This window comes from Ictalurus punctatus, chromosome 20 (assembly GCF_001660625.3).
Source record: "Ictalurus punctatus breed USDA103 chromosome 20, Coco_2.0, whole genome shotgun sequence".
In the NCBI taxonomy this organism is placed as follows: Eukaryota; Metazoa; Chordata; class Actinopteri; order Siluriformes; family Ictaluridae; genus Ictalurus; species Ictalurus punctatus.
In genome coordinates this window covers 904260-929598 of record NC_030435.2, presented here as the reverse complement: position 1 = coordinate 929598, position 25339 = coordinate 904260, and the positions used below count along the sequence as shown (strand labels likewise).

The 25339-nt window shown below is 40.8% G+C and overlaps 2 protein-coding genes across 3 annotated transcripts; one reads left to right on the top strand and one right to left on the bottom strand.

Annotated features, from left to right (window-relative positions):
• Positions 1 to 931: 931 nt before the first annotated feature.
• Positions 932 to 13567, bottom strand: paxip1 (PAX interacting (with transcription-activation domain) protein 1). 2 transcript variants are annotated; one of them, XM_053673705.1, is made up of 21 exons: positions 13241 to 13559; positions 11904 to 12038; positions 11435 to 11478; positions 10874 to 10937; positions 10648 to 10758; positions 8898 to 9419; positions 7860 to 8751; positions 7098 to 7192; positions 6885 to 6977; positions 6650 to 6787; positions 6443 to 6564; positions 5138 to 5322; positions 4700 to 4743; positions 3642 to 3709; positions 3088 to 3190; positions 2679 to 2847; positions 2237 to 2337; positions 1542 to 1676; positions 1378 to 1453; positions 1219 to 1278; positions 932 to 1038 (listed from the first exon to the last, which is right to left on the bottom strand). In XM_053673705.1, exons 1-21 carry the CDS (start codon positions 13319 to 13321, stop codon positions 1022 to 1024), a joined length of 3255 nt encoding a protein of 1084 aa, XP_053529680.1. In that variant the 5' UTR covers positions 13322 to 13559; the 3' UTR covers positions 932 to 1021. The 2 variants fall into 2 exon arrangements, with proteins under 2 accessions (XP_053529680.1, XP_017351044.1); XM_017495555.3 differs by lacking the exons at positions 932 to 1038; positions 1219 to 1278; positions 1378 to 1453; positions 1542 to 1676; positions 2237 to 2337 and having other exon boundaries at positions 2847 to 2978; positions 13241 to 13567.
• A 6372-nt stretch (positions 13568 to 19939) lies between these two features.
• htr5aa (5-hydroxytryptamine (serotonin) receptor 5A, genome duplicate a) lies at positions 19940 to 23574 on the top strand. The gene is made up of 2 exons (XM_017495557.3): positions 19940 to 20922; positions 22095 to 23574. The coding sequence occupies exons 1-2, from the start codon at positions 20224 to 20226 to the stop codon at positions 22428 to 22430; spliced, it is 1035 nt and encodes a 344-aa protein (XP_017351046.1). The 5' UTR covers positions 19940 to 20223; the 3' UTR covers positions 22431 to 23574.
• Positions 23575 to 25339: the final 1765 nt, after the last annotated feature.

The following is a 25339-nucleotide window of genomic DNA, read 5'->3' as shown; positions in this document are numbered from 1 at the left end:
ACGGCCCAGCGTGGGGGCACGGGGATCGCCCCAGGCAAAACGGCTCACGGCACACAATTCCCTTCCACCGGTAAGTACCCGTAACACTTCATTATAACAATTAATTGAATTCCGTCTATCAGGAATAACGGTTTAAAGAGAGGTCTACCCCCCTACCCACACACACACACACCAAAGAGGATCTACATCAGAGTATGAGACAATCAGATATGATCAGCCTCTGAAATCTGATATATATATATATATATATATATATATATATATATATATATATATATATATATATATATATATATATATATATATATATATATATATACACACACACACACACACACACACACACACACACACACACACACACATATTATAAACAATTACAATTATATACAACTACATAGTAATACTGAAATTGTGCTTCAGGGGGAAAATAAGTACCCCCCCAATCAAACTAAATTAAATTAAAATATTTTTTTTTTAATTATGGGCAAATGATGGGACTGCTGATTGGACTGAGGAGAAATTCTTTCTTGCCTTCTTTTTTTAAAATACCGCAATACTGTAATAATCTTCCTAGTCTGAAGTAGAATACTTTTAAATACTATAATACATTTTATTGCTTGTCTTTCTCACTATACTACACAGCAATTACGTAAAATGATCCGGTTTGGTTCGGGTCACAATAACGAGACTTTTATTCCAAAAAGCGAAACAAAAAAATAAAATAAAAATAAAAAAGGAAAAATGAGCCATAATTTAAAACAATCATTAAAAAATAACAGTGATTTATTTATTTATTTATTCTCCACTGGTAATTTCTACAAAAGACTTTTCAACCAGGTACAAAAAAAACATACGGAAAAAAAAAACAAAAAACAGAGGAACAAATTGCATCATCTTTCTTTTATATATATATATATATATATATATATATATATATATATATATATAAAAAGGAACCTTCAGCGTGGACCAGAACAGACAGAGTTTAGTGTTCCCTTCCCGACGACCTTCCTCACGATCATGTGAATTTATATGTGAGAATGTTAAGGACACGACTGACAGTAAGAAATATTTGAAGTATACTGTACATGTTTTTTTTGTTTGTTTTTTTTAAATGGGGGTGATACGGAGAGAGACGGAAGGAAAGGTTCAGCTTAAACAGACAGATGAAAGAACGAGAGCTCTGAGGGTTTTATTGCCGGTATAAAGGATATGATTGATAATCCAGCATCTGCGTCAGAACTCCGGTGAGGATGAACTCGGCGTTGTGTACGTCTAATAACACGGAAAGAGGAAGAGAGAAATAATGAGCTTCAAGCTGAAGGTTGATGATATAGATATAGTGTTGTCTTTTTTTCCCCCCCGTGTCCTTACCGATGTTCTTCAGAAAATATTCACGGCACAGGTGCAGATCGTTGTCACATGAGATGAGGATGATTTCCGGTAGGTTCTGTTACAAAAGAGAACAAACGTACATTTTTCATGAGCAATTTTTTACAAAGCGTATGAAACGGTATGAGAGGTACAAGAGGAAGCACCTTGTTCTGCTTGTGCTCCATGATCTTACGGAAGGACGGCTGTCTGGAAAGCAGCTTCCCCCCGGCGCTTTCAACAATGGCTCTCATGGTGCTGAGGCTCGGACAGATTCCCGGTGTTATGTAGAAGAACTTACCCTGAGGAGACAGAACGGACATCTTTAATACATGTACGTCTCAGTCACATGAAGTCCTCTGTGACATTCAATTACACCGCACGTCAGTGCTGGAGGACAGCGCAGGCCGGAAGAGAGAGAGAGAGAAAAATGCAGTAATGGCAGAAGAGAGGACAGAAGAAAGGAAGGGAGGAATAGGGTATGGTTGAAGGAGTGAGGAAAGGAAAAGAAGTAAAGGCAGAAAAAAGCACAGTGAGTGAAAAAACGAAAGGCAAGTTGAAAAGGAGAAAAGAGATGAGGGAGGGCAAAAGAGGAAAAGGAAGAAGAGAAAACTAGAGGAGAAAAGATGCGAAGGGAGGAATGGTTATGAGAAGGCAAGGGTAGAAAGTGTGAAGAAGAAAGAGGTTTGAGAAGAAGAAGAGAGGAGAAATGTGAAGGAGAAGTGTGGAGGAAGGGAGAGGAGACGAGAGGAAAAAAAGGGAAGAAGCAAGGAGAAAAGAGAAGGAAATGGAGTGAAGAAGTGAAAGCAAGAGGAGAAATGAAGAAAAGAAGAGGGAATGTAAAGGGGGTGGTGAGCATCACCTTGAAGAGTGGAGCAGCATGAGCTTTCTTCAGTGACTCCTCCAGACTAAAACAGAAGAGCACCTCAGCCTCGGCATCCCGCAGCATGTAACTCTGTTCATCTACACACACACACACACACACACACACACACACACACACTATTACAGGGTTCTTCCTGAAAATTTTATCTGAATGCTTTATAAAAAAAAATTTTTAAATACTAATTTGACCTAAATACCAGTCGATATCATCGTGTGTATATATAGAGTATTTAAAAAAACAGAATAATGACTATCGTAGATATAATAAATATCTGCAAATCCTATTTGCCTTTTCTTCCCATCTGATACCCCTCTCCCCTCACTCACCCACTCAATACCCCTCTCCCCTCAGACTCACCCATTTAACACCCTCTCCCCTCAGACTCACCCACTTAATACCCCTCTCCCCTCAGACTCACCCACAAATTTCTGGCATTTCCAGCTCTCCTGCAGCCACTCTGGAGTGACGATGTGCTTAACAACAGAGATGGCCGTCAGGAACTTGACCGTGCGCGTCACTTTGCTGGCCACCAGATGAGTGCACTTCTGCGCGCTCTCCGCCACTTCACCGCCGAGCTCGTACAATCTCTGGAACAGACCGAGGACGTGTGTAAGAGGCTGTGAGTCATCACCAACACTCGAGTGTCATCGCCGATCAGATGTTGATTTCTCTCAGCTCTTAAGCTGCTGTTAAGACTTTATTCTGCCCTGAACTTGTTCTGGAGAACGAATCAGTGGAAAGCGCATTATAATCTCCGGTATTCGGGAGATCCACGCCGATAACTAGCTCTACGACAATAAATGAGGAGATACAGCGTGTGCACTTACCTTTATATACTGCTGGGCCTGCACAGGTTCGAAACCAGTGAAGAAAACATACGGGGTCGACTCCGGAGGAAGCTTTTTAGACGGCGTGGGCAGCTCCTCTATTCTACAGAGAGAAATAATGAATGCATTAGTTACCTCACAAGCCCCATCTTAAGTTCTAGTCCATACTGGGGAAAATGGGGAAAGCAATTAGCCATAGCATCAATGCTATAACATCAGAATTATAAATATTATATATTCATAACATAAATACAGAAATGTCTTTTTTACATACGTTTCACTGCCTAAATTCTTATAAATGCATTAAAGGTATAAACCACTGTATGTGTTGCTGTATGTGTAGTAAAATAATCAACGACGAGTTAGCATGATGAAGCAGCGTTACCACGGTTACCACCCCTAACCGGTCCAACACTTGCCCTATTGTCAACTTCCTGGTTCAGGTTTTGGAACGGTTAAAACAGACCAATAAGCATGGACTTGTTTGTGATCCACACACCCACCCACACACACACGCCCAGGATAAACACACTTAAGTGTACTCCAGAACTCACTTGGGCTTCTTGGCGGGTGGTTGTGAAGTTCCCTCGGCCTGTTTCTGTTTCTGCTGCAGGCGGAGGCTCTGTACACAGGCACAGGAGACACTCAGACACATGAACAACACACAAAGCACTACACACAAAAAGTCCATCATTATTATTAACAGCAGAGGGGTGGGGGGACAGAGAGAGAGAGAGAGAGAGAGAGAGAGAGAGAGAGAGAGAGAGAGAGAGAGAGAGAGAGAGAGAGAGAGCTTGCTTCTGGACATTTTGAGCTTTTATAGAACCTGCACCCAAGGTGCACATAAGGTGTGTCCAATTCATTTATCAATAATGGTGTAGGGTCTAAATTGTTTGTTATACAAAATATTCAAAATTCTCGTAAGGACAATAACAACAGATTTCATTAAATGTGCATACACTGATCAAAGGCGCGTGTGTAAATGAAGCTTCATAAATACCATCTGTTTGTGGCCTCTGAGCGTGCATTTTAAATACAGACACGCCTACAATTAAACATATATGGTATGTAGGGGTGGGTAATATATATATATATATTTTAAATGCTTGCAATAAAAATAAAATCCTTACAATATACAGGCCAACAAAGCAAAAAAGAATTGTATTAAAAAATTTTAAAGTTGAGAAGATAATTTTATTTAATATTTAATTTATTTATTTAAAGAAAAAAAAACATTCTAAACCACTCTCATCAGAAAGGTGCACTGTGGTACAATTTATAACATTATTAATATTATACCATCATTATCATATTGCCCATAAAGGTATATAAAGGCCTGGGTACCTAATGCTACTTATTTTGGATCATTTTGAAAAACATTTCTATATTTCTGTTCACTGGACAAAAATAAGGTGGAGAGAACTGCTCTTTCTCCGGTTACTTTTAGATCAATGCCCTATAACCAGTTAGGAGAACGTCGTCTAATATAAAAATCCAACTGATTACACCCATCACAGGACCAACAGATAATCTAATAAATAAATAATACATTCTGTCCTTCACAAGGCTTAATACAAGTCCCAAATGTCCAATTAAAACAAAGTCTTCTTACCACCAACGCTTCCGGCGAGACTTTTACAGGATTTCTCCAAGCAGCTGAAGAGCAAAATAAAAGGACATTGAGAAAATTCATCAATTAAACAAGGCACGACAAAGCACAGGGATTAAAGATCTACGTATCAGTCGTGACAATATAATACTGGAATTGTATAAAATAATATGATCGATTTCTTTAGACAGTAACTGCTGTAGGAGTCACGTAAAGAATTACAAAATGTAAAAATCTGCAATATGGCAACATAACAGAAATAAACGCCTTACTAAACATGTAAACAGATCAGGAAGGTTGCCAGATTGTAACTGACTCATCATATGATCACATTATTAAATATTTTGTTTTGCTTGCATGAGATAAAATTCTTTTTAGGAACTTTAGGGGGGAATGATGAAGTAGTGAAGATGATCAGACTTTTTACGGACTTTTTCTTACCCAGCAGGTTCTGGACGAGGTGTGTGTTAGGAGCGAGAGGTTCGGCTAAGTTAAACTGAGTGTATCGGCTGTGCTGGATCTGCCGTAAAGCCTCGAAATTTCCCAACAGGATGTCACACAGCCACTGAGCATTTACACACGGGATTCTCCACTCTTTTGCCTTCTCGTACTTCAGCCCGCTCGGCCTAGAATACACACACACACACACACACACACACACACACACCCTGATTAGTATCACAGGCACAGAAGAGATCATTTATATTGCCATGAACTTTATACACTGTTATTAAAATGCACCAGTTTTATGAGACGTATAAATTAAGTAATTTTATACTATTACTACTAATAATAATCATTTATCATGACAGGGACACGGTCAATCCTACTGAATGTGCTTCAATTGGAAAACAAAAACGAATACGGACAATTATTTAATAGAGACAGACATATAAATATAGACAGTCTGATTTCCCAGTCCTTATAAAGGAGTAATGTTAAATCAACAGAAATGATTAAACCTGATGTTAAATTCTCTCTCAGGGTCTTGAAGGAACAGAAATGAGAGTCTGACGTGACGTTTCAAGGAGAGGCCATGAACAATAACACTACTTATTACTCCTCAGCAAAAGCTTCACACATTCATGTATTGATCTTTTCGATTTCTAATTAAATTTCTCTGACGTGTCCTTGGGTAAGGAATTTTGGAAAAGAAAACACTGTTTTGTCCGTGGCTTTTCAAATCAGTGAAGCGTGCTGATGTTGTCCCAGTGTAACACTCTGTTATAACATTCTTAATTTTTTATTTTTTTTAACATTCTTATCATGAAAGAAAAAACAACGAGTAGTTATTTGTTGGAAGTCGTGCGGAGCACAAAAAGATACCAGGTTAGTAAAACCTCTTTTATTCCTTTTATCTCGCATCAATTTGGCAATAATTCCAATTCTTTATTTATTATAGAACACGTACTATTTATCCGTTTATAGTTACAGTTAAGGCTGTGACACAAAACATAGCTTTCTGTACGTTTAAAGGTGTTTAAAATCCAAACAGGAAAAGTGATTAGTGTTAGAGCTCTATAACGCTCTAGAATAGTGCATAAGTACGTGATTTGAGACGCAATGTTAAGTTTGATTAGCGGAGGATGGGGAATTTGTCCGTTTTTATTGCTGAACTTCACTAGTACAGTATTTATAAAATGAACGAACAAAACAAAAGAGGAGATTGTGAGTTTCTCTCGCGAACCCCGTGTGGGGTCGTGACCCCTAGTTTAGTAACTCCTGACTGAATGATTAGAGGTTTACTCTTTGCAGATGAGAACGGTGTTGCTGCGACACAGGTATCCTGTGTAGCGAGCTCCAGCTAAGTAGGCCATGAGCTTCAGGTCCTCTCGATCGCTGTCCACAAACCCAGTGACTGAAATAATCTGAGGAGCACAGTAAAAAAAGGTTAAAAACAATCACAATGCAATATGCAGAAAGAGAGAAAAAGCATGGCAGTGTTATTCGTACGTGCTGCGAGCAGGGTTTGGCTCCTGGGGGGAAACTGAAGGGCAGGTGGAGCGTGCGGTGAGGAGGAACCATCCTCTTCTTCTTCAGCACCGTGTTGAGCCAGTGAGCCGTAACGCAACGCTTGCCTTCCCTCAAAGCCTGACGCAGTCAAGCAAAATAGAACAATAAAAAGCCTTTATAGTTCAAATAACTTCGAATGGCACCTTTGTTAGGACAGACAGGCAGGTGTGCTTACCTGCAGGTACATGCTGCTGACTTGACTTTCACACAGTAAGTGAGTGCAGCGGTTCAAAGCAGAGTCCACAGAGCCTCCGTACGCCTGAATGATCTGCATTATATATATATAAATCAATAAAAGTGGTTATCGAGTAACCATTTTTTTAAATTTATTTGAAACCAGATTAAAGAGGTGAAGTTTAAACTGCAGGATAAGGATCCGGAGTCTCACCCGCTTCCACGTGGCCAGAAGCTGCTTGTCAGCCATCTGCTCCGGATAATCAGCAATGGCGAAGACGCAGCCGACCAGGAAGCCGTCCTCAGGAACTGAGCAGAAAGACGTTACAGAAGAATCAATCACTAAACTGATCAGGGTTCGAACTGAAGACATTAAACATTCCATAAAACTTAAACAGTAAATAAATAAATAAACAAATAGCAAATATAAAATATTCTTGCTTTCAGCACTGCTTTAAAAATGTATTCAATAAACACTTCATAGTGCTCAGTTGATATACAATTTTTAAAAAAATATACATTTTAAAAACAATTAATAACAATTTTTAACACCATCATTTACAATCAATGAAACGACTGGTCATGTCTATAAATGAAACAATTATTTAACAATTAATTAAAAGGAGGAACACATCTTTTTATATTAAAAAGATAAAACTTACTAAACCTATTAAATTATAAAATGGTTATTATTTATTTTTAATTTAACAGCTGCTTCCAGTCAGCATCTGTAAAAACAAAACCTGTAAGAAAAAATATATTTAAAAAAAAAAAGCATCAAAAAGTAAATCTTTAATTAATAAATAAAGATTTGTTTAAAGAATTTAAAAAGTAAAGAAAGAACATTCTATGATTTTTAACAATACAAATTTTTTGTAATTTTTTGTGCTTCTTCAGAAACAAACAAATGAATAAAACCAGACCTTCACTCCTTTAAAAACTGGTAGCCAGTGTGTATACTCTCCGCTGTACTTACTCTCCTGCCCTGGTTCATGGCCCAGCAGTTGATGCGGCTGCACGGGCTGCAGCGCCGTCTGCGTCTGATGCTGCAGTACCTGCGTATTCTGTATTTGTTGCTGCTGCTGCTGCTGTTGCTGTTGTTGCTGCAGGTGTTGTTGCTGCTGCAGGTGCTGCATGTGCTGTTGCTGCTGTTGGAGAAAATGCTGCTGCTGCTGTTGTTGTTGTAAATGTTGCTGGTGCAGCTGTTGCTGATTTTGCTGCTGCTGCTGCTGCTGTTGTTGCTGCTGCAGTTGCAGTTGGAGCCTGTGTTGCTGCTGCAGCAACTGCTGCTGTAACGCATGCTGCTGTTGGGGCTGCAAGGGCGGTCGGAGAAGCTGCTGTTGCTGCTGCGGTGGTCGCAGTTGCTGCTGCAGGAAGCCGTGCTGCTGTTGCTGATGTTGCGAGTACATCTGCTGGTGCATCTGCTGCGGGACGAACTGATGCGGCTGTTGCGGCATTTGAGGAAACCCTGCCTGCTGCTGCTGCTGCTGTTGTTGTTGTTGTTGTTGTTGCTGCTGCTGCTGCGGGTGATGCATTTGCATCCCCTGCGGCTGCAGGTGCATCATGGGATGCTGCTGGAGCATCTGTTGCGCATGTTGCTGCTGCTGCTGTTGTGGTGGAGGGATCGGGTGTGCTTGCTGCTGCTGCTGCTGTTGTTGCTGCTGCTGCTGCTGCTGCTGCTGTTGTTGCTGCTGCTGCTGCAGCTGCTGTTGCTGGTGTTGGAGTAACTGCTGCTGCACTTCAGGAGTGAGTTGTGGTGCTGCGTGCTGTGGAGGTTTTGCTGCGTTTAAGAGAATCTGATTTGGGACGCCGGGCTGGTTCTGATTTCCCTGCGGTTCCACGCTTTTAGCAGTCAAACTCTGGAGAATCTTTAACAAGAACAACACTAATTACTAAACAACTAATGACTAAATTTCCTCCAATCAGAATCCAGAATTCAAATGATCAGATTAATTATTACAATAACACATCACCATATAATCATAAAATAAAAAAAAATAAAATTTGTGCGTACATGTGCGACATTGGGCGGTCGTGGTATCTGCTGCTGCTCTCCGCTCTTGGTGATGTTCCGCAATGGGCGTGGCCCAGAATTCCACCCACCGATCATCTCCGGACGCTCCGTGCCCTGGGCGTTACCTGGCACAGGCGGAACGCTGTCGCACAGGTTAATAAGCGCCGTGTCTTTGCTCGGTTGGAGGCGGTGCTTAGACAGCGTCCAGTTCAGGTTCAGCTCCTCTTTGTCCGATTCGTCCGAGTCATCGAACATGACCTCGGCTTTGGGGGAAGGCGAGCGCGGACGCCTGGAAGGCGACGCCCCTCGCGAGGAGGCAGGGCTGGAGCGCTTGCTGCCTTCTGAACGCGAACTACGCTCGTCCTCACTGAGCTCATCTTCCTCCTCCTCTTCCTCATAGTAAGTGAGCCTCGGGTGGTAAAGCGCCTCGTCCTTCCTGCTCTTGTCTTTAACCGAGTCGGTGATCCACTCCGGGGTGACTATTTTAATCCCGCTGTGCCTCAGGGCGCATTCGTATTTCGCCTGGGAACAAACCGATACCTTTCAAACGCATCACCACATGCGAGCTCGAGATTAAAAAAAACAGACAAGAGGTCATACAGAGTTGTTAACACAACAGGAGCAAACTGCTTTTTTTTCCCTCCAACTGTAAGGAACAAAAAATTTTTAATTCTTTTCCCGCCCCCTCCACAAGGCTCCACCAACAGGATCGACAGCAACCCATAGAAAACAAGGTCTATAAAATGACAAAAAAAAACAAACAAACGTGAGGCCCTTCCAAGCAGGAACAAGCACTCTGGACAGGAAGTCTGATTTCCAAATGGGTTTTCTCACCCAGATAATACGTCGGCACTGAGGTTACGACTTAAACCGTTATTTTATATTAAGTTCTGCATATTTTGTACATAAAAAACTCATCTACTGCACCGTTAACGAGCCGCTTAATAATGACCATTTCTTCGTTTTATTTTATGATGGACAGACCGGTTTATTGGTTTTAAGCTTAAGGTTAAAATTCACCTGAAAAATTATCCTACACTGGAAGCAAACAAACTTTCTCCTGCCATTTATTTCCAGCGTTTTCAGCCGTACACACTCCTGTCAACATTTTTCCACTTTTTGGTTCGTTTTAACAAACTGTTCTGTGAGAAAAGAATCCAAACCAAACAGCAACTGAGCCAAAAGTACCAACCGGATGAACAGGTTGGTATTTATTTAATCCTTAAATAAATAAAGTATGCACGTATTTAAGTGTGACTTCTCTCACAGCATAAATAACGAGCTGAGTTTTACTGCAGAATAGTAAAAATACTGATAATTATGTAACTATATAACAAAATCTAGACCCCGGGGTTTTAGGTTAGATTTTGCATCGGCAGAGCCGATAAATGTTTAGATCAGGTATCAGGGTGAGGGCTATAAAACACACTCGTCCTCCGATCCGGCCCTAAAGAGCTGTAACACCAAACACAGGCCAATAAACCCAGCTTTAAAACCAGTAACTGCACCAGGATTAGTGTAAAAGCTACACACACACACACTGAGATGTAGACGTCTGGCTGTTAAACACAACCCAAAGACACCATTTAAACGCAGTCTAAACACACTCTCCAGCCGTAAAACAGCGAGACAAGGAGCTGCGTTCAGTTTTCACAAGGACGAGTCAAATCTAAATGCAAACCAAAGATGCTGGTTATAAACTCTGGAGGAGAGAAAGGAGGAGAAGAAAAAAAGGCAGACGGTTATTTACCCCCTTGGGCTCAGGAACCACCAGATGTGTACACTTCTTGTTGAAATTCAGCTGACAGTCTCCTCCGTAAAACGTAATAAAGGCCCACAGGGTGCTGAGATCCTCCGTCAGCTGCACGCGGGAGACACAGAGATAGAAAACAGGCTGAAAATAAAAAACAGCAGGAAGAATGTAGAAAGACTGGGACGTGGTTTTAACGACTGGAAAAGAGGGTAAAAAATCTTACGTGAGGTAGACACGCCCGCACACCAAAGAACAGCTGGCCCGACTCGGGAGAAAAGCCTGTAACGCTGATTAACGGCTCGTCAAGGCAACAATAAATGACAGGGCCTTCTCCTCTTTTGCTCCAAAACTACGGAACTCTTCTCCTGACATTAGGCATGCTGAATCTTTGAGTATTTTTAAATCTGCTCTGAAAACACACTTTTTTTTTAGTATTGCTTTTCTGTTATTATGATTTTTATATTGTATTTTTTTTTTTACTTGTTCATATTGCATGGTTTCTCTTCCTTTATATTTCACTGTATTTTTATTTTCTTCTATTGTAAAGCACTTTGAGATGCAACTTTTAAAGGCGCTATAGAAAATAAAGTTTTATTATTATTATTATTAAAATGAGCTGCACATGCGCTGATAATCGATTACACTATTCAGAGACAACAAACATACTAACGGCTCTTACTGTAATCTGAAAACATCACAGCAGCACAGGACTGTTTACATCAGGTACAAATTTATATTAAAATATATTCATTATACATGCGTGCAGAATTTTTCTGAAGGATACGGAAGCAGGTCTCCACATCTGACCGATAGGATCACCCACGTGGGCTGAGAAAAGGAAAAGAAAAGAAAACACACATCAATAGAAAGTTAATACAACATCTCCCCCACCCAAAAAAAAACCACAAAAACACACCTCACAATAAAGTTTATTAAGTTTCCAAAACAAACACGAAAAGATACTAAATAAGTCACAGTAAAGTTTACATTCAACACCTCCACCACATCAGTTTACACTTATCACTTTTACAAATAAATAAATAAATAAATAAATAATAAACCCATCTCAATAAGTTTTACACCTAGAACACCCTCAAACATTTTAATAAACTAATAATAATAGACATTCTATTCTATTAAAACCTTTGCATAAGTACAGCTCTGCTACCATCAACTATCACACTCCGGTATGATTCTAATTTACTTATCGTATTTAAATAACGATATAATTGTGATGCCCTCACGATCTTTACCTTTACGACAGGTAAGAAGAAGACCTCGCGCGCCTCGCTGACCTCCGAGTTGTCTCCATCCTCTGTGATGATGTGCGTGGCGAGGGCAATGTACGACACTTCCTTTCCTTTACCCGACTTCAGCAGCTGCACCACCTGAAATTACATCAACAGATCGTACATAGTTCAGTCGAATCAGGGTTTTCTTGTTTTTTTAAAAAGATTATTCCTTGTCACACTGTGCAAGATCTCGATAAACTCTTGCCACGTTTTACACCATGAAGATCCTCCAGCGATAGACCTGAGATTAAAGAACGCAACCGTAATAGGTACATTCTGCTTACGTCGGCGATCAGGAAACCGGCTCGTGATGAAAAAAAAACCTTCCTCAAACTGAGCTGGAGGTATACAGAGATTTCTCTACGTTAGATATTATTATATTCGTAGCTGTAGCGTGAGCACGGTGTGCTCCTATTGGTCAACGGAACATCCTCGGTCTTATCAGTGACCGATACTGCGATCTCATGTTTCAACTCACAACCGAATTTTTTTTTTTTCAAAATAATTTTTGTGATTTAAGGACTTAATCGATCAATCACTGTCGATATCGGTTTCTAAAACAATCAGTACCGTCTCAAAAAAACTAATCGTATGGTAAGTTGGTGCATCTCTTTTTCTGACCTGTCACAACACAGTTAAAATCTCAACAATATATTTAACAACATCATTAACCTGGAGTTTCATTCAACAACAAACTACTGTGTTAAAAAATGATTCTGATTCTGCCTCAAAGTGGCTTTAGGTCTACACACAGTCACTGGGTTATTTCATGGCTTAAAAACATTTCCAACCCTTAAATCATTTTGAAATCTTGAAGTAAATTAGTTTCAGAGCCCAACTTTGAGCACAGTTTCAGCTGTTAACATCTGAGCTAGCAAGCTAGTCTTCCTGCTAACAGCTCTGAACAACACACACTCTAGAATGTTAATATCTGATATCTGCTGTTAATATAAGAATTATTAACACGTCTAACTACAACTGCCATTTATTTATTAGCATTCTAGCTAGCTAGCTAGCTAGCTAACACGCCTTACTCTGCATTATAGGTGGCTGGTTAGTTAGCGTTAGCATTCTGGCTAAGCTCCCATAAAATTATACTTCATCACTTCACGATATTAACGTCACTCATGAGTTGAACTGAAATTAGCGCGTGCATAGAAGCTAATGTTAAACCTGTATGTTTGTTGTTGTTTTTTTTTATAAGGCTAGTCAGTTTTGGTTCATAGCACAACTAGCTAGCACTGAAAACATGCTAACATGCTAACTGTGACAGAAAGAGGGAAAAAAAAAAACTTCACCTTTTGGTCAATATCCCCGACGACATAAAACTTCACGTCCTTAAAAAGCTCGTCAGGGACTTTCAAATCTTCTTCCAACATTATTATTTTTTTAATAAATAGCAGAAAACTTTTGAATTAACTTATAGCGATAATAGCAGAAACATTATTGGGTCTCCTGAACAGCTTTGCGACTGAAGAGAGGTGACTGCCTGGCCGCATCATTTGTTTTCCTATCCGTATTCCGAGGTCTTGGATAGGATTGGGTACTTGGCTACTAAAAAACCCGTTCCAGGATTGGCTAATACACCTGTACGTCAATTGTTTTATTATTTACTAGTCAATCCGATTACAGGAGGTGGGATCTGTAGGAATACGGGTGGGTTAAAAATTTATCTAGAGCGCCAAAGAGGATTCGACGGGAGGACGATATAAACGCAGGATAATAGGAGGGGGAACGAGTACACTAATGTGCTTATATTACATCAAGCGCAAGTTACATTTGTGTCATTTATATGTAGTTTATCTATACGTACTTGGTTCTTACTATGCGTAGTAATTACAAAATAAATGTATGTCATTTTTGGCGAGAACAATAATCTTGTAAATTTGTGGCACCCCTCAAAAAACGCAACATGGAACATTTGTGGGAGGAGAAACCTCCGATTCGCGCGCGCGCTGACTAGTTAAGGCGCCAAATATGAAGGTGTGAATGGCTGTAAATACTTGAAAAAAGGAAGAAGTACAAATGGCGTCTTTTTTCCCTGTGAAAATTAGATGTTAGATGAGAATATGAAAGTTGGAAGAAGGAAAGTAAAGACTGAAATGCATTTGTAGCTGTAGTATATGTGTGTATACTAGTGGACGTCACGTGATTGGGGGCGTGTTCTTGACCTGCTGAAGGTGTATGTGAATGTGTGCTTATGGGAAGTAAAGCTTCATTATGTTGTACTCAGACACCTCTCTCTCTCTCTCTCTCTCTCTCTCTCTCTCTCTCTCTCTCTCTCTCTCTCTCTCTCTCTCTCGTGTTTATTATTCTCACCACACGAACCCAAAGTACAACATGGTATCAGAAGATGTATAAAATAAAAGTATATATATACACACACGCATACACAGAGGTGCACCACATGAATGAAGATGAGAATGTTCTGCTTCACACAATGGGAGAAGCCGCCTTGGAGGTATATAACACACTACACATCGTATGTGCTGATCGATATGATCCTGAAATGAATCATCCAAGCATTTGGAAAGCATTGCAGCCCCAAGAAAAATGTCGTTTTGAGCATCTCCAGTTCTGGATCATTGACTACGTTTACATGGACCGCAGTAATCTAATTATTGACCTTATTCTGAATAAGACATATAATATTCTGATCAAGGTTTTTACACGAGTCACTTTTAGAATATTCCTATCATGTTCCTATGTTACACGTTACAGAACATAGATCGATTAACGGCACACGTCATTACGTCCCCACGCCACACCATCCGACGTTGCCTCCAGAATTTCACGTATGAACATAGAGTTCGTTTTCGTTATGGTACCGTATACAGTTTTGGGTGTTTCATTTGTAATTTTATGGAGGCTTCAAGTGCGGTTAGTTATTTGTCGTGCTATATGTGCAAACAGATGACTGCTTGAAGATGTGGGCTGCGTCACCCGCAGGATCAGAGCCTAGTGAATGAAGGATGTCAAGAGGTCACAGTAACACCTGTGTCTACCTCACATTATCACACTAGGAGTGGAAGAGTGAACTCATGAATGTAATGTACTCATGAATGTACCATAAGTGCAGACCATTTACCATTCTGAAGTTGATTATTTTCCTATAACAGCACATCCCCGAGTATTTTATTCCTCTTACACCACAGTGATTTCCTAACGATTACATGCAGACAAGAGTTCACCAGTACTGTGGTGTCAATCAATCAAGCATTACTCTATATAATAACTGATTGTTCTGAAGTGCTAGAACACATTTTTAACATCTTTGACAGCATTCGATATCTCACAGACACCATGAAATGATAAGAAATTACAGGCCACAGTGTTCTTGTTGTTTGTTTGTTTGTTTGTTTGTTTCAAATCCAACAGTAGCTCTTTGGATTTTTCTTATATTAAAAACATTTTCTCTTTTTAATATAAGAAAGAGAAGAACCTGCAAAAAATACTGTCAAATCCTTAAAAGAAAAGCTTTAAAAATGGGGGGGGGGGGGGGGGGGGGGATTACGGTGCGAGTCTATTATATAGAGCGACGGCTTCGATAGAGTGCATTATGTTCTATATTTAGGGCTGTTTGACATCAAATTATTGACCAAGTGAGTGAACGCTTCACTCTGAAGTCTAAAGATGTCATTTAGAAGTGCAAATATCTTTTCTATACGTTCTGATTGTATGAATTGAGTGAAAAGCAAGTGACATCAGCTTTAGTCATACCGGGTTTAGTCTACAGTTTTCATCTTGTTTTTCTTTCCACATTCTGGAGATAACTCACCCTCTAATAATTGTGAAAAATGAGTCATTCCCCATTGCTAAGTGTGGCTTATTTGAGGCATCACTGGCCCCCCTAATCAACACCGAGCGATCTCCTCGTTTCTCTCTGCTAGGAAGAGCTAATGAGATCCGGGCTATTTAAATCTTGAAATGTTGAGTGAGAAAAGAGGACGTGACCTTGGGTCAGCAATTATCGTCCTTCACCAGGGTGTCCTGCTGACTCAGAAGGCACTCATCTGTAGCCCACACACATGCTACGAAATGTCCTGCTGCTTCATACAACAGTTCTGACATGAAAAAAAAAATCTGATAATTAATCAACATTTCAACAAAAATAAATTAGGAATGTGTGCCCGGATGCTGCGCGTGTGACTCCACTCAGTAATCTAAAGTGTTAATGAAATACTTTAGCTGTTAATTGAACACTGAGTTGCTTTCTATTAGGAGGTGTGTTACAGAGCAGCATTTAGGATGCTTAAATACTTTTAGTGTTAATTCAATAAGGTAGGGTGTTATTACAACACTGAGCACGGTATGTGTTAGCATATAGTTAGTCGTCGTGAGGTAAGTAATACTGCACGTGATAAACACGTGATCATGAATACTGCACGTGACGGTTCAATACCGTATGCTATATGGTGTTTATAATTCAACACTTTGCATGTTTTGGCTGTTTGTTTTCTCAGGACAGAGAGCAGAAGTCGTGTGTAGGTAAACCCGTACCTGTGACTCAGGATGCTGAAGCTGCTCGGTAATAATAACCGGTTGCAGCGCGCGTGCCTTTAAATCGGTGAGTGCGCGCGTGCGTGTCGGTGTTGGTGGCGCGCGCTTCTCCCTCCGTCTCCGGGTTTCTCTCGTTGCTGAGATCTGGCTGAAGAAAAAGAAAAAAGCGCCATATAGGCTATAACAGGCTTTTTTTCCCCCCCTCTTTCATTTTCCTTCCTGGAAAGGAGAAGGTGCGTCGCGCGCCCGGGATCTCTGTTATACCTGAGCGCGCGTGCAGAGCGCGAGAGCGGTTCCCTTCCCGTGTAATGAACTTCACCTGTTTGCTCTCTTTAATTAGGAAGTGAACCGAGTCTCTCTGAGGTGCGTACCGGGCTTTATCCTGAGTCCTGATTGTTGTTTAGAAGTTTTAATAATGCATGTCATTAAATATCCTTATTAACCACATAACACCAGTTTCTCTTAAAGAATATCCTCATTGATTACGAGCTGAGACTGAATTCTGCAGTGCACACCGAGTGCATTATTTCCAGACTGCGCACTGTAGCCAGGACGGACGGACGGACGGGTGGGGGGTTAATTTTGGTGGGTGTAATTTGAGGGGGTGGGGGTGTAATTTGAGGGGGGTGTTACATCTTGTTATTAAGAGAAAACATTGTGATGTTAGGAGATTAGCATACTGTTACTATTAGAAAGCATCTTGTTATGAGAAAAGCATCTAATTATTATATTAATTGTTATTGTTGTTACAAATAAACATCTTGCTATTACCAAAAATATTACTAAGAGTTACAAAGAGTTACTATGAGGAAAAATACATCATTACTACGTTATTACATGTAGTAACATCGTTTTTATTATGAGAAAAGCATATGGTTATAACGAGGAATGTATATCATTACTACAACGTTATTACGATGAAAACATTTTGTTGCTACAACGTGAAAAACATCATTATTATGAGAAAAACATCTTGTTGCTACAACGTGAAAACCAGCGTTATTATGAGAATAACATATTGTTACTACTACAAGAAAAACATGTTATTGTTATTACTATTAGAAAAACATATCGTTACTACTACGAGAAAAAACATCATTATTACGAGTCACTATGATTAGGAGATCTTCAGTTTCAGATCTATCTCCAATCCGGTCATTAAAGCAATGATTCGATGAGACTTCAGCTATTTAAGACTGATGAAGGGTTGAAGGTGGCATCAGTGTGGGTTGAAGTCGCCTACACACGAATACGAATATGATTTTCCAAAGTCTGCACTCAGAGAGGCAGAGGAACACGGACTGTTGATTCAGACAATCAATAATCTAAATTATTCCACAAAGAGGAAAACATTTGTTTCTCTTCATGCGTGGAGGAGTTTGAAGGCCATAGTGCTTCAGGGACGTGTGTAAAGAAAGAGGCATATTTTGCATTGAATATAGAAATGAATAGACTTTTGTTGTATTATATTTTACATAATTCTTCGCTAATAGAATTCCAATATTTCAGGGACAGTAAGTAATACATGTGTGAGTTTTGCAAAGTAATCTGTAGCAAATGTGATATACACACACATTTCAGATATGTTTTATATAAGGATTTCTCCTACATCCAGTGAGGGGCGGTTCTGCAGACTCCCGACTGTTTGGAGCTGACAGAAAGGCTACAGTAACTCGGATATCCACTCTGTACAATTGTGGTGAGCAAAAAGGATCTCAGAATTCACATTACTTTGATCCTTGAGGTAGTTGGGCTACAAAAAGCAACAGACCACATCGGGTTCCACATCTGACAGAACAGAAAGCTGAGTCTCACCAAAACTGGATAGGTGAAGACTGGAAAAACGTCGCCTGGTCTGATGAATCTCGATTTCTGCTGAGGCACACAGATGGTAGGATCAGAATTTGGCACCAACAGCTTTAACCCATGGACCCAACCTGGATTGTGTCAGCAGTCCAAGCTGGTGGAGGTAGTGTAATGGTGTGGGGAATGTTTTCCTGGCACACTTTGGGCCTGTTAATACCAATCAATCATCACTTATATGTCACAGTCTATATGAGTATTGTTGCTGACCGTGTGCATCCCTTCATGGCCACATTTTACCATCTTCTAACGGCTAATTCCAGCACAATAATGCACCATGTCACAAAGCTAAAGTCGTCTCAAACCTTTCAAGAGTTTCCAATATCTTGTGGAATCCATGCCACGAAGAATTGAGGCTGTTTTGAGAGCAAAGGGAGGTCCTTTCCAGCATTGGTATAGAGCTCCCAATAAAGTGCTCAGTGAGTGTATATATATATGCGCTGTGCTTGGCGTTCAGTTACTCAGAGCCAGAGGCCAAACCCATTTGGCATGGTTTCAGGAATTTCTCCTGGGGTTTAAGTAACTAAGCAACGTCAAGCGTTTCTAAGCTCCTTGTTTAGTAATGTTTGGACTTAAAGTGATTGTTCCAGTTTTTAATGAGGTTTAATCACTGTTTGATTAGAGCCTCTTGTTATAGTCTGCAAAGTCTAAAAAAAAAAAAAGAAGAAAAAAAGCAGAGAGCTTCATTAGGAGTATCACAGGAAGTCATTTCCTGCCGTCACCCTTGGCGTACACTACATTTATGAACTAAATCCTCTGTTTTGGTGACTAACGAACGTCAGTCTGCAGATACGGAGCAATATCTTGTGCATTTTGATTACTGAATTGGTTGATTTATCTTTCCATCCATGCATCCGAGCTTAAAAAACGTACTTTTCATTTTAGTAAAGCAATCATGCGCTGAGTCCATTAGATGAATATCTAGTGAAGCACGTATCAGCCTCATATCATTATCGTCATATTTTACAGTCTACGGTGTCTGTAGTTTAATTACTTCCTTAACTACTTAGAGTGGCTTCCTCAGAACTGCCAATTACCCAAACACGATGCAAAACAAGCGAGGCAGAATCCAGTCCAAGAACATCAGAGAATCTTTTTTTCATGATGATACACAAGTATCCTGGGATGCTGGGAGTGAGGTGAGAATAAACCATGGATAAAGCATATCTAGTTACACCTAGGGTGCAATTTAGCATCACCAGTCCACTCATGTTTTTATGAGGTGGGAGGAAACCGGAGAACCCACTCGAACCCGGTGCACCACCATGACACCATAAATGGATATGAAAATGAATGTAAGAAATACAATACATATAGTGAAGCATTTTGAGAGAGAAAAGGAGAACCCGCTGATCAAACTAACCTGTCAACTGAGATAATGGGCGTGGCCTAATAGTCTAATGAGCACATTTGATTCATTGACAGCGGTTTGACTCCTGAGTAAGGTGCGAATCAGGAGCGCAGGACCTCAAACGCTGAGGTTCCACTGCGTCCCGTTAGCAGCCGTTACAGCAAGGTGAAACTTTCCACGTTGTTCATGAGTCATTTTGAAAGACCTGAGCCTAAAATATAAATGTAAGCCTTTTTAATCATGAATAAATCATCAGAAGCTCACTTTTTTTCCCAGCAGGTTGTGCATCAAAATGCAAATGCGGAGTGAGCAGATGAGACGAAAGCTTAGGAAAGACTTACGCTCGCACACTCTCAGCAAGGATCCTGGTATCTGTAAACTCCATGCTGAGACGAGGTTTCTCGCTGTTATTCGCACTAAATTTCTCATAATTCTCATCTCTAGATCCTTCACCCCTAAGTGGATCCCGTTGTCCGTAGCTTTTCGTCGAACTAACTTGCTTTTGCTTTGCCTGTTGCAGTTGTGAGGAATTCTGTCTTAAGTGAGCTTTGGAAACACATCCCAAGGATGTCTAACTACAGCTTCTCCACACTGTCCAATCACAGCTCGCTTCATGGAAACCTGCACAGACCCATGACAGTGTTCAGTGTCCTGACCTTCACCTTGTTGGCCATGCTGGTTTTGGCCACATTCGTGTGGAACATGCTGGTCCTCGTGACCATCCTAAGGGTTCGCACTTTCCATCGTGTTCCTCACAACCTGGTGGCCTCCATGGCCATCTCGGACGTCATGGTGGCTGGACTGGTGATGCCCCTGAGCCTCGTCCGGGAGCTGTACGAACGCCGGTGGATCCTCGGGCGAGCTCTCTGTCAAATGTGGATCTCCTTCGACGTGCTCTGCTGCACGGCCAGCATCTGGAACGTTACCGCCATCGCGCTCGATCGCTACTGGTCCATCACACGGCACCTCGAGTACACCCTGAAGCGACGCAAGAGGATCTCCAACGTGATGATCGGACTTACATGGATGCTCTCCTCGATCATCTCCTTCTCGCCGCAGTTCGGATGGGGAGAGACATACTCGGAGGAAACGATGGAGTGCCAGGTGAGCCAGGAACCATCCTACACCGTCTTCTCCACCTTTGGTGCTTTTTATTTGCCGCTCTGTGTCGTACTGTTCGTCTACTGGAAGATCTACAAAGCAGCCAAATTTCGCATCGGATCCAAGAAGAACAACATTGTTACTCCAGCTCCGGAGGCTGTCGAGGTATATGTTACTTTCTCTTTCCTTGAAATGTTTGAAAAACAAGCAAGAACATGAAGTCTGACCAGTGAAAGTGTCCTGAATTATTCCCAACATTCGTTCATTCATTCATCTTCAGTAGGTGCGTTATCCTGGTCGGAATGGTGGTGGATCCGTAGGTTATCCCAGGAACACAGGGTGTGAGGTGGGAATACACCACTGGTGGGACGCCGGTCCATCACAGGGCACCTTAATCACACATTCACACACTCATTTATACCTAGGGACAATTTAGAGTCACCAATCCATTTATGAAGGGGCAATGAAACTGGAGTTTTGCTGTAGACATTTCTCTGAGGATCTTAATCAGTTGCACTGAGCAGCGGAAAATTTCCTTGCATTTAAATTACAATCGCTAGACATACTACTCCTGGAAGAAGGATGTAAAATCTTCATTAGAACGTTTTTATTGAACTCGTATTATATGATGCAAACAGGTTATAATTTCAGGGAACGTTCCTAGTATTGCGTCCTCATTAGAAATCGCTTCAGTGGATCGTTGCATGCTGTTAATAGGCCATGTCGTCTCAAAGGACCCCGTTAAGTCAAACAGCGTCAGGTCTGTTCCTTCCTGAACATGTGAAATGTCAGATACTCAGTTCTCGAGAGAAATGAAAGGTTGCAAAGGCTAAAAGGGTTTTTTTTTTGTTTTGTTTTCTCCAAGGACCTCCAGGTTCTCCACCAATTCACAAGTCTTAAAGCGTGATACAAATATGAGTTTAAAATATCACCAAAACAAAATCTGACGGATAATACAGTTTGTGGCTTTCTTACGAAACACTTTTCTCCTGTGGATAATCTTTATTTTAGGATGCTTCATGAGATGGGAAATGCACTTCATATCAAAATCAGCCAGCTACCTTACTTTATCTGCTATCCTAGGAACCATTAACCGCTAATCTAGGCTAAACATTAAAGTAACAAACCCACAAGGTAAAGAAATTCATTCATAACCATAAACCAGAATTATTCATCCGATAGATGGTAAGATAATGCTAACTAAATTTACACTAGCTAATTGTTCTTTTCATATGGAAGTAGCTACAGTAGCAACGAGCTTTGTGATCAATTTCATTATTAAAGTGTATTTGTTATTTATGGAGATGTTGTTGTTGTTTTCATACGTTGGATTACAGGCGAAAGAAGCGACTCGGCAGCGTCCTCAGACAACGTTTACGGTCCGTCACGCCACCGTAACGTTCCAGACAGACGGAGAGACATGGCGGGAGCAGAAGGAGCGTCGTGCTGCACTGATGGTCGGAATCCTGATCGGCGTTTTCGTCCTCTGCTGGATCCCCTTCTTCCTGACCGAGCTGATCACACCGCTCTTCTCGTGGCACGTACCACCCACCTGGAAGAGCATCTTCCTCTGGCTCGGCTACTCCAACTCGTTCTTTAACCCGCTCATCTACACGGCCTTTAACAAGAACTACAACAGCGCCTTCAGGAACCTCTTCAACAAGCAGCGCTGATGAATGATCACAATTTAGCATCATGCTAACTCGAATCATCACATGTACATAAAGGATTACTTATAATAGCTCATTTACACAACGCAGAACCACAACATCGCCTTGAGGAAACTCTTCAGCAGCTAATGCTAACTAATGGAAACAAGCAAGCTAGCAAACAAGAATTAGCATGCACTGTAGATGATCTGTTTTTATGCTAACTAAATGTTGAATTATCTCACACTTGCCTCAAGCATTTTCTCTCAGTAAAGCCTAATATAGATTAACAATTTTTAAATAATTACTTTCTTATTTTCATGTACAGGTTAAATAAGGAAATTACAGTGTGAGGCTAACGTGTGATGATTTCAGCCTTCAGCTAGCATGATTTCATGCTAACAGTCTGTATGGTCTCTCAACTTAAATAGCAATTTAGCTAAGAAATCTTTGTCATGTTTACTGCTGATGATAAATCTAATCTAGATAGCAAGCTAGGCTAGTTAATTAGTTGATGGCTAAAGTGTGCACTTCCTGTGGTGTGCTGCTTTTTTATTGATCAAAAGTACACGGAAACAGCCTAAAGCAATCTGGGGTCAGAGTTTTTTCTCCCGTCCTGTTTCACGATTTGTGATTTCTGTCCGCGACAAGATTACTGCGATGAAAATCGTCCGTCATAAACTTTATAGCTGAGAAAAAAGGATTCCTCCGAAAGCATGATCCTCTGGAGAGTTCCCACAATGCAGCGGGATAAAAGCGAGAGGATTTTGGAGAACCTGAGAATTTTTGAAGTGTTTACTGTTTTGTATGAATCATTGCTAAGCTTCACAGATGTTGCTCTGATTGTTTACGCCTCATATCTTGAAGGATACGAACCAAAACCGAGCCAAATAATAAAGTAATGAATGAAACGTATATGATATGAGCTGAAAATATAACTCCGAACAGCACGCATTTGATTTATTATTCTGTCTGGCTTCTGAGCGATCTTCACGGCCTTCGCTGTGAATAGTTATTTTACAGACAGATATATTACGCTGTTGAAAACGCTGGGATTAATCTGACAAGCTGAAAACCTCAAGGACAAACTAATTGGAGTTACTTTTCCACTTTTTGTTGTCAAAATCATCGTGAAGTTCGGATTTGAACAAGATTCCTGGAAATTCATGTGCAGATGAAGGTTAAATGTTCATATCGTATACAAACTGGCATGTTTTTTCGTTTTAATGGCAAGCTAAGTATATAACAGCGGTGTGATGAGGTACTGTTACCATCCTGAAGTCGATTATTTATCTAATAACAGCACGTCCTCAAGTGTTTAATTCCTCTTCCCTGTTCTCACTTACGTTATATAAACTCCTCCGTCCTGAAGATGTCGGAGAAGTTACAGCTTTACGTCTGACACTGGAGACTCCTTCCGTACACGTTACATAAACATCTCCTTATAGAAACCTTCATCAGAGCAACCATTTTTTTAAGCCATTTACACGGAGCGTCCAGAGGACACGTCCCCGTGACTGAGTCGTTACTATAGAAACGATAAGGAATTAGAATGAACGCATTAATATAAACCTGCGCTGCTATCAGAGCTGCTGTTATAGAGGATTAATCAACGTTGTGTTATAAATAGTACGATCGTGTTTTGGTTTCTACTCTAACACTAACACTGTCACTAAGGTCTCTGTGCAAATCAGATTTGATCAATGAATGTACATGGGAATAAGGTGATAATGTAGGTGCCGATATTTTGATTAAAGTGAGCGTGGGATATTTTGACTTCAGGTGTGTTAAGAGTGTGATGAGAGAATGCGTACAGGACAGAGCTGCTTTACTAACAGGGAAAAAGCTTTTCAGTTTTCTTCATTTCTCACTCAGAGCTTCTCTCAGTCAGGTATAATAGCGCAGACCTTGAGCTCAAATTAAAGTTTACGTCTGACGGCCGAACAAACTGCCGGGCTCAGTTCCCTTTATCGTTAAACTCGGCTGGAAACGAGGCGTGGACTTTGTGACTGTCAGTCTCAGTGAAGGAGGTGTGGTTTTTATGCCAGGTATAGTAAAGGAGGTGTGGCCTCTGTATTTGTCATACAATGAAGGAAGCATGGCCTCTGTATGAGTTGTAATAGTGAAGGAGGCGTGGCTTCTGTGAAAGTCAGTCTCACTGAAGGAGGTTTGGACTTTGAGCAGTCACTATCAGTGAAGGAGGTGTGGCCTATGTGCATGTGAGTCCTGGTAAAGGAGGTGTGGCTGTCTCAGTGAAGGAGGTGTGGTCTGTGTGCATGCTGGTCCTGGTGATGGAGGTGTGGCCTAAGGGCAAGTCACAGAGTGACAGGCATGGCCTCTGTAGCTATCTCAGTGAAGGAGGCATGGCCTATGTGCATGTCAGTCCTTGTGAGGGAGGTGTGGCCTGTGTATAAGTTACAATGAAGGAGGCATGGCGTCTGTACCTGTCAGTTGTAGTGAAGAGGGCGTGGCCTCTCAGCTTGTCAGTTATAGTAAAGGAGGCGTGGCCTTTGTACATGACAGTCCTAGTAAAGAGGGTGTGACTTCTGTACCTGTTAGTTACAGTGAAGGAGGTGTGTGTATATGCATATATATATATATATATATATATATATATATATATATATATATATATATATATATATACACACACACACACACACACTCACACACACACACACACACTCACACACACACACTACACTGTGACACCGATTCTGTTCCATTCAAAATCCCACAGAGGGTGAAATCACTTCAGCTCAAAAAGAAATGTCTGTACATCACACACAGGCATATTAAGATGTGCAGTAGAGTGTGTGAGTGTGTGCATGTGAGTGTGTGTGTGCGTGCGTGTGTGTGAGTGTGTGTGTGTGTGTGTGTACTGATAGCAGCAGCTTATTTTCTGTATCCACATCCATTCATCTCAGCACACA